The following is a 13,005-nucleotide window of genomic DNA, read 5'->3' as shown; positions in this document are numbered from 1 at the left end:
TGGGGTCAACCATAAGGGTGGGACAGAGCTAGAAAGCAGTTTAGCAAAGAGCTGAACTAGCTGTTATTTACCCCCATCCATTCAGGAAGAATTGTGCTAAGAGTAACAGAGTGTCCTACAGAAAACAGAACTGGGATTTAGAGCATCTTTGGCCAAGCTGGCTTCACTTCCTCTGTGGAGTCCTCCAGTGCTAGAAACCAGTGCCTTGTGCTGCACTGTCCTTTGTGTGTCCCACCTGCACCACACAAGGGAGCCAAAGCTTGTGGGACACCTGTCTGTTCCCAAAAGTTGGAGTCCTTGTGCCCCTTCACCCAGGAGAAACACTTTCTTCAGAGCATCTGTGGGATGATCAGTGTGAGGTCAGCCCTGGAAGAGGACTTGGTCAGCCCAGGGTCTCACCAGGTGAGCCAGAGCGCTCAGTGGAGGAGCAGGGCGGTTTTCACAGCGTGTGTGAGCTCACCTCAGACACACCACACTAACCAGCATGGGCTGCAACACATTTCCTCTCCCCCTTCTTCAATAAATCAAGGCTTCCAGCATTCATGCTTTTGTCACTAATAAATCTTCTGCTGTCTTACACCACATGAAAGCACAACAATACCTAAACTGGCAGGCACTTCCCTGCACAGGACGCAGCTGCAAACACAACCTGCAGCACAGGAACCTGCTGCTTGGCCCTGAGCTGGAGAGAAGTTACAGACAGTGTGTACAGGAAGGCTGCTCCATGCTCTAGAAAGCCCCACATGGGGTTTCCAGGGCACATGTAAAACCACTCTGTGCAGCAGGACCTCATTAGTCCATGGAACTCATTACCACAGGAAATTAGTGCAGCATACAAACCTCACCTGCACCTATAATCAAGGTCTGTCCTGGCTGTGGTGCCTTTGGTTCTGCCAGTGCCACACACCTGACCCTAAAGGTACATCTCTGTCCTTTGGTATATGAGGCAACCTTCCAGTTTTGGGACAACATCTGGGATAACAACTTGGGACAATATCTGACCACTCCCATGCTCCTGTGTCCAGGAAAGAAGAGCCAGAGAGTGCAGCTCTATGGATCTGCATCTCATTCTTCCCTTGGGAGCAGCAGCACAGAAGTCCTGCTCTGTGTCCTTAGCCAGGATGACTCAGTGCTGCCTGAGGGGTGGAACGAGCCCAGAGGAGCCCTCTGAGCTGGGCACAGGGCTGGAGCCCCTCTGCTCTGCAGCCAGGCTGGGACACCTGGGGGTGCTGCCCTGGAGAAGGCTCCAGGGAGAGCTCAGAGTCCTTTCAGTATCCAAAGGGGCTCCAGGAGATCTGGAGAGGGACTTTAGGACAATGGCCTGGAGTGACAGGACAAGGGGAAATGACTTTGCACTGCCAGGGGTATTGGGATATTAGGAAGGAATTGTTCCCTGTGAGGGTGGGCAGGCCCTGGCACAGGGTGCCCAGAGCAGCTGTGGCTGCTCCTGAATCCCTGGAAGTGTCCAAGGCCAGGCTGGATGGGGTTTGGAGCAACCTGGGACAGTGGAAGGTGTCCCTGCCATGGCAGGGGGTGAAACAGGATGAGATTTCAGGTCCTTTGCAACCCAAACCATTCTGGGATTCTGGGATTCTAAGATGAAATGCTCACATGGCTGTTTCCTTTCTGAGACCCCAGGCACTGAGGGGATACTTTTAGGGATGCAAAACCAGGAATAAAGCAGAACCACAGAGTTTGTTTCCTGAAAGCAGAATTTTTTCTCTGGGAAAGACAGAAGATGAATTTCTATCTAAAGGTTCTATCTATGTCTTTCCTGAAGGCTTCACGCAAAGATGAACTTTGAGAAATGCCCACAATTGTGAATTCTCTTGAAGTTTCAAGATGCAATTATACCCAGAGCCACCTCCACATCAGATAACATCCTTGGGAAGGTGACTTGTGACCCTGCAGGTCCCTGAGATCCCTGATGCTGGCCACACACCACACTGCCAGCATCACCATTGCTCCGTGCCCGCGGCATCGCCAGCGCTGGGAGGTGGTGGCACGGGCAGGGGGAATGTCCCAGGGGCTGGTGGCCTTCAGGCTCAGTGTCACATTACAAAGCCTTTTAGCCTGTGTGTAAGGCAGCCCCCAAGCCTGCATGCCCCGCTCTCCCCACAGAGGACACCACATTTCTGCTCCCCTTCCACCCCAGCCATTCCCACCGCGGCACATGGGATGGGATGACACGTGGTGCTTGGGCTTCACCTTCCCTTTGAACAAAGGGAATGTTCCTAATTGGTGCCCCACGGGGATGTTCAGTACTGGGAACCATCCTGTCTCCTGGGCTCTCTTTGTAGTAGGACCTGTGGCTGCTCACAAGAAGAGACAGCATGTCCCTTGAGCATGTCTGCCCTTACAGGTGTGTTCTGCTCACTCCACTCCCATGGGGACTGCTTTTCACTTGCAAATCTGTCAAAGGGATTGAAGGCCTTCAGACAAGGCAAAGGGACACAGAGAGCTGTGGGTAGCTTGAGAGACCTGTCCATCCATGCAGGGGAGGACACTGGGAGCTGCCCTCCTTCATCACTACCAGCAAAGCCTGGGCTGCTGCATCTCAGTACGGTTTTACATGAGCCCTTTTTGGGTCCTCGATGCATCCCTGCAGGACTGGAGGCATCACCTGAGCTTCCCTGAGTGCTGCCCCTGCTCTCCATTCTGGCTCAGCTCCTGCCTCCACACGGGCTGGAGCCTGGCTCTCTTTCGACTGGGCTGCAACAAGATGAGTGTGCTTGGTTCTGTGCTCCTCACAAAGACCATCTCTGATCTCTTTTGTGCTCCTACTAAACTCAAATCATTCTCCAAGACCCCAGACCCCTCCCAGCCCTGACAGCCTTGCCCTATCCCTTCCCACCACTTATCAGAGCGCTGCTTGGTGTTCCCTGTCCTGACCTGCGCTCCTCTCTGGTCCTTGTTCCACAGGCAGGAGCCCGTGCCTGAGACCCAACCCAGCCCGTCAGAGGAGGGGTCTGGGCAGCAGCGTGTTCCAGGGGCAGGAGGCATTTTGGCATCCCGGCTGTGTCTGGTGCCCCAGGCAGCAGCAGCCACTGCCCGGCTGTGTGCAGAGGGTGCTCCCCACGCTCCCGAGAGGGGTGACAGGGGTCCCTCAGCTTCCCCTGCCCAGCTGGGAAGCGCTGAGCTTCCCCTTCCCTCCCCCAGCCTGCTGCTGCTCCCTGACCCAGGCAGGTGCAGAGGGGGAGAGGCATTCGCAGCCCCATCGCTGCCTTTTGGCACCAGAGCCCCTACCAGAATCAAAGAGCTTTTCAAAGCAAACCTTAAACTCCTTTAATCGCCAGCGAGAGCTCCTCCCACACACATCTAAGGGCCATGAGCTCAGTGTTTTCGTTGCCCCGGGCAGATTTATGAGCTTATTCTTCAAGACGGGGCGGGAGCGAGGGGAGGCTGTGGCATATTGCTTAGCCTGGGGGGCGGGCAGGGAGCGGAGGGGGAGCGAGGATCTGCGGGGCAAGGACGCTCAGAGAGCCGGGCTCGGCCGCGGGAATGGGGAACGGAGGAGAGGAAAAGCGGGATGGGGCTGGACGAGGTGGAGCCCAGGGATGTGTTTGGCGAGCAGCAGCTCCCTCCATGCCCGGCCGGCTGCGCTGCCCGCTGCGGGGCTGGAGCATCCCTCACCGTGCGAGCGCTCCCCTCCGCTCCTGCCGCTGCCTTGGGAGCAGTTTGCAGAGGGAAGGAGCAGGGAGGAGGTGTGCTGGCAGTCGCACACGGCTGTCCAGCCCAGCACAGCCCCAGCTCTGTGCACCTTGGCTCCAACCACCCCCTCCTGCCTTCCCTCCGCGCTGCCGTCCGCACACCTGCTCCGCTCCTGCCAGGAGTGCAGCAAGTGCAGCAAAGGTTGGGTGCTGCCTCTGCTGCAGAGTGACCTGGGCACCAGCTGGTGGCTTGGGGATGGGGCAGATCCTGCATCTCCCGTCCTGCATCTCCCCTCATGCAGGAGTTGGATTCAACCATTCTCACGGGTCCCTTCCAGCTCAGAAGATTCCATGGTTCCGTGGTACTCTGAAAGTGCCCCACCAAGAATCAGACATCTGCTCACACCCAGATACCTGCTAGCACTTCCCAGCAGCCCTGCAAGAGATGCCTCTTTCCTTTTGAGCTGACTTGGCCAGAGGGCACAGCCCTCTGCATTGTCACCTGCAGCGCTGCCTCTCGTGGCTGGAAGGACTTGGGGGATCATTCAGGGACCAGTTTACTCCAGAGAGCACAGCATCCCATGAATCCCAACAGTACCCACACTGGGAAAACAGCAGCCAAGTAAAGTGAGCACTGCTGGTTTCAAGGTACTTCTACCTCCTGACATCAAGAGCAGAAAGGGAGCAGAGCCTACGGCAGAAAAGGGGCCTGGGAGATGAAGCAGCAGGAGGAAATGGGAAGAGATGTCATGAAACTCATTGGAAGTTCAGAGACTTCTGAACTTCCTTTCCCTTGAACCTAGAACAAGGAGCCAGCATGTCAATATTTCACAGAGAACAACAACAATGAAAAAAAAATAAACTCTGTTTTAAAAACAGCAAAAGGCTTTGGTTTGATAGTCTTGAAGTCCTGCAATGTGAATATTGAATGCCCTATGTGTAAATGTAACTTCAGCAGGTGAAATATGCAAATGGAAACTTTCACTTCACCATGAAATGAAAACATTAAAATAATCTCTCCTGATTTCACCTGTTACTACATTTCTACCATTTACTGTCCCATGTATACTGTCCATTTTCATTAAGCATTTTCTTTTCAGCTAAATGAGATATTGCTTGGAAAATCCTCCCATCAAACATGCTCTTCAGGCAGCTCTAGGACTGACTTCACTATTAAGGCATGCTGAGAGCTCTGGGACTCAGCCTGGGGAAGAGAAGACTCTGAGGAGACCCTGGAGTCCTTCTAATACCTAAAGGGGCTTAAAGAAAAGAGAGAGAGCAACTTTTTTCATGGGCAGATAGTGACAGGGAGAATGGCTTCCCACAGATAGAGGGCAGATTTAGATTATATAGAAATTTAGATTTAGATTATATGTTCATAAGAAATTTTTCCCTGTGAAGGTGCTGAGGCCCTGGCACAGGTTGCCCAGAGCTGTGGCTGCCCCATCCCTGGAAGTGTTTGGGGTCAGGTTGGATGGGGCTTGGAGCAACCTGAGATGGTGGAAAATGGAATGAAATGATCTTTAAGGTCCTTCCAACCCAAACCATTTTGTGGCTTTGGTCTGAGCACTCCCACCCACCCCTCACTCCGTCCATCCCCCTGATCTGAGCTCCCTCACCTCTATTTTGTCTGCCTGCTGTGGAGTTTGGTGTCTTTCCACTGCTCTGCCCTGAGCCTCGAGTCCAGACACACAGCCATGAAGCATTTGCAGAATTATTCTCATCATCTTCGATGCAGGGATGAAGGCACACTGAGCACTGCTGGGAGCCAAGGGACTGGGGAATTTTAGCTCTTGCTGGGTTGGGAGTTCCACCTTGTCCAGAGGACACAAAAGGCCATTTGGAAACACTTGCTCAGGAGCTGTGCTGTTTCCCTGTTGCTGTTCAGTTTCTCTCACAAGCTGTGTCTGATCCCAGATTTTCTCTGGTTTTCTCCCCCTTGCAGGCCAGGGAGCACAGGACAGGAATTACTGATTCTGGTTAGTGCTCACCTGCCTGCTCCAGAGGGAAACAGCAGCCAGAGCCTTGGATTCAGTGCCAACAGCCCTGCCTGAAATCTGGGGCTCAGACAGGTCTTTGGAGCAGCCTTTTTGGGTATCCCAAAATGCCATCATGCAGGAGTGCTGGGTGATGTTCCCCCCTGGGGCCTTCATAGCAACATGCCAGGAAAAAAGCCACTGTCACCCACGGGAGACCCTGAGGTTGTAACTGAGGTGCTGGGCAGCTGGAGTTGAATCTAGGTGCCCTACCCTTAAAATCTCTGAGATCCTGCTGGCACAGATGCAGTGAGGATGCAGAGCACACCTGTGTCCCTGCGTGGAGTCAGCAGATGGCCTTTACAAAGGCCCTTTGAAGGAACCCAAATCCCTGAAAATGGGAAACCCTTGTTAGCCCTGATATTTCAGGAATGGAAAAAAACAGTTTGTCAAAGCTGATAAATGGTGAATATAAACCTGTGAATCCACTGCAGTGTGCCCAGCTCTTCAAGTGCCCCTCAGCAGCTTTATCTCCCTCATCCACCACCCCAAGCCCATAAACATTTCCCATTGCTCCTGCTTTGGTTGCCCTTCTCCCAGGCATTCTGGGCATTCCCAAGGATGAGACTGTGGACTTCAGACTGTACAGGGCAGGAATGGCACTTCCAATCAATCTGCCAGCAGGAAAGGTCAAGCAGAGAGCAGCCCCTAGTGTGCTGGCCAGCTGATAGCTTTTGATGGTCCTGGGCTCCACTGTGGCCTGAGAAGGGGAAGGGTCTGGAAGGGTCTGCACCTTTGTGGTGTGTTTGGATGGGTCCTGGTGCAACACTGGGGCTGCTGTTGTGACCATGGCATGAGGATGAAGGTGTGGATGGGCCCTGGCACCAGGCATGCATCAGGCACAGGATGGTGACTCATGGTCTGTGCAAAATCCCCTGGGGCAGGGGGACAGCACTGGCCCCAGGAAGGACTTAATTTACACTCTGCAGTGGGACTTTGTGCTCTCTGCATTTTTGCTGCTCCCTCCTTCTCCCTAGGGTGTGTGACTGTCCCAAAGGCACATGGGGGTCCTTGTCACACCTGCAGGAAAACCCAACTCCTTGGAAGCTTTAATCACCCCTTCAGCCCCAACACCCTCCCCAGAGCTGTCCTGCCTGCCCCTCCTGGGCCCCCACTGGCATCTCAGCTCCTGTGGCTGCTCTTGGGGTGCTCCCCATTGGGGTTGTGGTGGTTGTCCTTACCACAGTGGGGGCTACAAGGGGCAGATGTTGCACGTGGGGAGAGATTTGGGCTGAGGGGAGCTGCCCTCAGCACTGCTGCTCAAATTGCTCCAGGCAGCAGCAGTACTGAGCCTCCAAACCTGCTGCCTCACCTACCTGCAGTTCTGTGAAACAAAAGAAAATGCAAATATCAAGAAAAAGGCATCTTTCCCTCACTCTGCCCTATGCTGGATCCAGCACTGTGTCACAGTGAAGGGTCTGCTCAGCTTCAAAGCATCCCTGTCTCCTGCACATCCCTGTCAGGGGTCTGTGTGGCACTTAATTCCAGAGTAGCTCAGAGAGGAGTGGGTGATGCAGGGCCCCAGATTCCCAGTGGGATACTAAATTCCAGGCAGTTTCTCAAAATGTCTCTGCAAGGTGAGAACAGCCCTGGAGGCTCCTGGTACCATTCTCCTTAAAGGAGGCAGTGTGGGGAATGAGAAACTTCCTGTCTTGGAAGCCTCACGAGATGCTTGGTGACATCTGGGAGCAGCCAGGACCTGCTGCTTTTCCCTGCCCCAGACCCTGCTGTGACAGGAGCAGCCTGACAGCCTCATCAGCTGTGTCCTGCCCCAGGTCTCTGCTGGTGTCCCAGGTCAGAGAACAGCACTGCAGGCAGTGCCAGGTTCCACGGTGAGGTGTGCAGGGGCCTGGGACAAGAGCACAGCAGGCACTGGTGTTTCTGGGGATGGGCACAGAGCAGCAGAACTGCCTGACCCCTCCATGAGGCTGGGGAGACCTGAGGCCCTTGGGAAGTGGGGGATGGCTACTCCAGCTGCTTCTTGTGTCTGGCACCCTCCAGGTTTGTGTCCTCCATCTTCATCTCTTTCCCTGTAGTGTCTCCATTCCCCCTCTGGCACAGGGCAGTGCTCCCTGCTCTGCCTGTGTCCCACACACTGCTCACACCAGCAGGTTTGATCACAAAAAACAGGAGGAATGGAGGAGTGTTATTGCTGTCTTTAACTATTGACTACAAAGGTGTAGAGAAGCTGGAGCCAATGTCTCCTAGGAGCTGTGCAGGGGAAGGATGAGAGGTGATGAACAGGCACAAGATGAACCATAGGAATTTGCAATTTGATATTAGGAAAAACGGGATAGTAAAGAAAGGCAAAAAGGTGAGGGAGTCTTAGAGATACTCCTAAGATTATCCAGTAGATACCTACAGGACAAGATCCTGACCAGCCTCACAAGATGGACCTGTTTGAATGTGGATAAAGATCTTCAGAAGTGTCTTCCAGCTTAGGATATCTGTCCAGTCCCTCCGCATGTACCTGCATTCCAGGCTGGGGATAAGACACTGCAAGAAGTGTCACATCCCTCTAGACCTGTGTGGGGTGTGGGGTGTGGGGTGTGGGGTGTGGGTGCTCCCTGGCCAGCTGATGTCCACACATGGCCACTGCTGCTGTTGCCTTTCCATCCCAAGGTGTCCTCTGCTAAGACAGACTCTCCATTTCTTTCCTGCAAGTGCCAGTTGGACAGGCCAGCATATCTCTGGGAGAGACCTGGCAGTCACAAGCAACATGGTGTATTTCTTTTTTCTTTTTTTCTTTTCTTTTTTTTTGTGAAAGAGGAGCAGCCTTTGCAAATTGAGAGCATTCCTTCACCTCCAGCATTGCCACCTGCCCCCCTTGCAGGAGCTGGTAGCCAGATACATGGGCTGAGGGGGGTCAGGATGCCATCCTAGGACAGGGGGCTGCACTGAGCACCTGCACCCAGCTGTGGACATCTTCCTGGTGACAGCTGTGGGTACAGCTGGGGACTGAACTGCACCAGCCCAGGGGATGCAGCATTTACCCTGGGGACTCTGGAGTGGGACTGCTCCACCAGGTACCATGCAGGGTGTGCAGTGGTGCCAGGGATCACAGCTAAAATTATATTTTAAGCACCAAGAAGCTTTTTCCACTTTCCCATCCTTCTCTGAGCCCCTTTGCACAGTCACCTCTCTGCTGCAGAGGAATCTTCCCTTTGCAGCTCCACTCCCCTGCACCCCCAGCTGTCCCTTCCCCAGCAGCTCCAGCCACTTCTGTGCAGCCCCAGATCAACTCTGTGACACACACTGAGAGACAGAGATGTGACACAGGACTGCACTGGCACCTCAGCGAAAGGGAAATAGTTCCCATCTTCTTGACCACGGCTGCAATTTCACCAGCGATGTCACCACTGAAAACACTTGGCTTTGGATGGGTGGGACCGGGGTCAAATTCAGAAAGGTGCAGGAGTGAACGAGGAGAGGATACTTCAGAGAAACAGGCACAGTGGGGCGCAGCACCGTCAGGATGGGGCGTGGACAGCAGCTCATTAGTGGTGAGGCAGTGCCTAATCAGGGGTGATTACGAGGATCCCTTATTTTGCTCCAGAGGAAGTCCTGCTCTCCACAGTGCCAGAAGACAGGGCACGGAGCAAAGAAATTGGGAAGTTCTGCGCGCAGGCTCCGTGCTCCTGCTGCCATTGCAGGGCTCTCTCTTCAGCCTTGGTAGCTCTCCAAAGCAATCCAGCATTTCTTTACATATTGGAATGTGGAGTTTAAGCTTGTATTTCCATGAAGAACTCACTCCAATATCCATACTTCCTACAAAATTTGTGCTGATTTGCTTTGACAAATCAGCCCTGGCTGCACACTTGTACCTGGGAATCTCATGTCACATAACTTGCTAAGAGCAGTGACAGGAGCAGGGAGAACACCCAGCTCTCCAGTCCTCCTCCAGTCATTCCCAGTTCGTCCTTTCTACCTCCATCATATCTGTCTGGTCCTCTCACCGGCAGGCTTTAATGGAGAAGCACCGAGCGGCTCGGTTTTCCGCAAAGAGGGAGGGAGGGAGGAAAACTGAGGCTCCCTCCGAGACCCCCGGGCTCACAGCGCACCCCGAGGGTCCCACCAGCCGGGCGTCCCCTCTGCGATGGGGGCTGGGGAGGGGACTCTGCCCCTGCAAAAGGACACCGCTGTCACTGGAGCCACCGTGTGAGCCCAGGGGAACGGGGCCGGTGCAGACACGGGGGAACGGGACCGGTGCAGACACGAGGGAACGGGGCCGGTGCAGACACGGGGGAATGAGGCCGGTACAGACACGGGAGAGTGGGACTGGTACGGACGCGGGGGAACGGGACTGGTACAGACACGGGGGAACGGGGCCAGTGCAGACACGAGGGAACGGGGCCAGTGCAGACACGGGACAGCGGGGCCGGTGCAGACACGGGAGAGTGGGACTGGTACAGACACGGGGGAACGGGACCGGTGCAGACACGAGGGAACGGGGCCGGTACAGACACGGGACAGCGGGGCCGGTACAGACACGGGAGAGTGGGACTGGTACAGACACGGGAGTGTGGGACTGGTACAGACACGGGAGAGTGGGACTGGTACAGACACGGGGGAATGAGGCCGGTGCAGACACGGGGGAACGGGGCCGGTACAACCCACGGGGAACGGAGCCGCTGCCAAGGGACTTCACCAGCACCATCCCGAAGTGCTGGGTGCTCCAGGGCTGTCCCGAGGATCCAGTCCCGGTGAAATCCAAGGCTCAGCCAGTAGTCGGGGCAGTCATCGCTCCCCGCCAGCCCCCCCGGGCCGGCAGCACCCGCTGGGGTCCGTGCACAGGGATCCCTGTCCCAGCGCTCTGTGTCCCTGCTCCAGCCACCGTGGCCAGGGTAAATGCGGCACTGAGCTCCGGGAACACCGAAATGTGCCTGGGTTCGTGCGGGCAGCTCTGCAGCTCCCAGCTCAAGGGACAGCCCTGTGGGGATGACCTGCAGCACCTTCTCTGCGGAGTGGCAGCAGCGGGTGCCCCGTGCCGTGATACCCCAGGGTGAGGCGGGTCCCGATGGGGCTGCCCCCTGTCCCAACAGAAGCATCAGCGCTGCAAAGTTCTGCATTCTCCCACATGGTCCTGTGACATTGCACAGCCGGTTCCAAACCAAGCCCCGGGGACAGTTCTGTGCGGTCACACCTCATGGAACAAGTGGTTCCCTCTCCCAGAAGAAATACAGCCTGCATTACACATTTCTCTCATCTTTCATGGTCTCCAGTGAGCATCGTCCTTTCCTGTCTTATTTCTCTCCCAGCTAGCCCAACACAGCTCTGGACATCCAGTGGCTGGCACAAGACTGAGCTCCTCAGGCGAGCGGGAGGAGCAGAGGAGCTCTCATCCAGCTGTGGCAGCTTCCACCTGGCTGTGCCAAGCCCTTCCTGGACGGGTTTGGGTGCTTTGCTCCGACAGCTGAGCACCTGTGTCCCAGCAAAATCCAGGGCTTGGGAAAACCAATCCCATGGTCTGCATGGCACCCCCAGCCACAAGTCCCCGCTCGGCAGGAGCACAGCATGAACATCCCCAGCCCTGGCTGGGGCACACACGGCTGCCCTCGGCAGTGCCCTGGCTGCGTTCCGAGCTGCCAATGCCACGGTGCTTCCCAGCCTGCCTGCCAAACAGCTGTGGCTCGTGGCTGCAGCGCTGCCTATAAACCCAGAAAGCATCTTCCTCAGGGATGACTTGTCTCCCTGAGAGGGATGTTTCCTCCCCCGATTAAACCCTGAGATTTTTCCACAGTCGTTTATCAGGATCCTCAGTCGTCACCAGTGTGATGGCACCGAGACCACCTCTGGGGCTAGAAACGAACGCAGCAGTCTCTGTCAATTAACCCCTTGGGGTATTAACATCAGAAGGGCTATGAAATGTTCAGATAATCAAGAATTTTAAAATAAAAATAATACATAAATAATCACAACACTTACCACCCCCCCCCCCCCCCCCCCCCCCCAAACCTCTTACAAGGCTTTAATACTCATTCTAAAAAGGCTGCTCGGACACTGCTGGTGGCCAGCACAACCCAAACCCCGCAAAGCTCTGAGTTATTGCAGCTATTGAAATGCTTGACAGAAGGATTCCAGAGCAGTTTGCGCTAATTGCTGTGCAAAAATACTCCATTATGTGCTCAGACAATCAAAATCGACCCAGCAAGTCAGTTCCCCTGGTCCGCTGCAATCACGGAGCAGAGCAGAACATCGTAGTATAAACAGCGCTGGCAGAGGGGCGCGGGAGGAGGGGAGCTTGGCAGGTCCTGCCCAAAGAGCTGCCTCTTTTTTGTTGTTATTTTGCTTGGTTTCTAATTTCCACAGGAAATTTAATTTGGGGAATATGTGGCACAAACTTCCAAGCCGGAGGAAAGCCGCAGCTGTCGAAGGGGTCCGGGGGAAGCATTGCAAAAGAAGCAGCCAGGGCTGTACTTACAGGTAAGCGGTGAGAGGGCTCAGGTTCGCTGGGACCTCCGAAAGCCCCAGCTCGGAGCAATCCACCGAGAGCATGATGCCATCCTGCTCGCAGTGGCACTGGGGCGGGCAGGAGGGCGCAGCACCTGGCTCCACAGGCACCGCCTGGCAGCGGGCACAGCACGCCAGGACAATGCCCCAGAAGAGCAGCGTGCCCATCCTCGCCCCTCGGCTGCGGCTCCCGGCGCCGGGCACGCAGCGGGCACGGGATCTCCGGCAGGTCCCGGTGTGGGGAGGATGCAGCCAGGCAAGGGGAGGCATTGCTGAATGATCTTGGTTATTGGGTTTCAAGGGCTGGGCAGGGGCGTGAGACACTCCAATGGGAGGAGTTAAACTTTCTACTCTTTCCCTCTCTCTCTCCCTCTCTCTCTCTCTCTCTCTCTCTTAGAGCTGGCAGGAATTTCATTCAAAGGGAAGAAAAGAAAAAAAACCAAAAAACAACCAAAAGAAACCTCAAAAAAAAAAAAAAATAAAGACCTGTTCATAGCTCCAGGACCCAGACTTGTTTTGTAACCGGGTTTTTGTGAGATAGCAAGGCAGGGGAAGGCAGAGCTGGCTCTAGCAGGGCAGAGGAGTGTAAGTAGTGAGGCTGAAGTACCCAACCGGTACTTCAAGGGCTCCAGACTTCGGGACGCTGAAATACAACCCCAGATAAAGGACTCTGTGTCTGTGCTGGCTGCTAAACTCAGCTGGGACTGGAGAGTCAGGGTGCAGCTGGGGAGAAGGGACTGAGGAGCTCAGGACAAGCTCTTTGCTGCGAGTGACCATGCCCAAGGCTGTCTCTCTGTCTGTCTGTCTGTCCTGAGCTCCAGCCCTCACCCTCCAGCAGCCCTGTTTTCTCTCTCCTTGCAGCAGGCAGG

At 55.1% G+C, this 13,005-nt stretch overlaps 1 protein-coding gene across 1 annotated transcript in view; it reads right to left on the bottom strand.

Moving 5' to 3' along the window:
- The window catches only part of LGR6 (leucine rich repeat containing G protein-coupled receptor 6), a 143,044-nt gene extending 130,652 nt beyond the window's left edge, over positions 1-12,392 (bottom strand). Inside the window, exon 1 of the mRNA XM_033079937.1 lies at positions 12,108-12,392. Coding sequence (XP_032935828.1) covers positions 12,108-12,304 — 197 coding nt within the window. The 5' untranslated portion in view covers positions 12,305-12,392. The remainder of the gene's footprint in view (positions 1-12,107) is intronic.
- Positions 12,393-13,005: the final 613 nt, after the last annotated feature.

Source organism: Catharus ustulatus, chromosome 25 (genome assembly GCF_009819885.2).
Source record: "Catharus ustulatus isolate bCatUst1 chromosome 25, bCatUst1.pri.v2, whole genome shotgun sequence".
Classification (NCBI taxonomy): domain Eukaryota; kingdom Metazoa; phylum Chordata; class Aves; order Passeriformes; family Turdidae; genus Catharus; species Catharus ustulatus.
The sequence above is the reverse complement of the archived record's forward strand: the minus strand, read 5'-3'. Positions and strand labels throughout refer to the sequence as shown.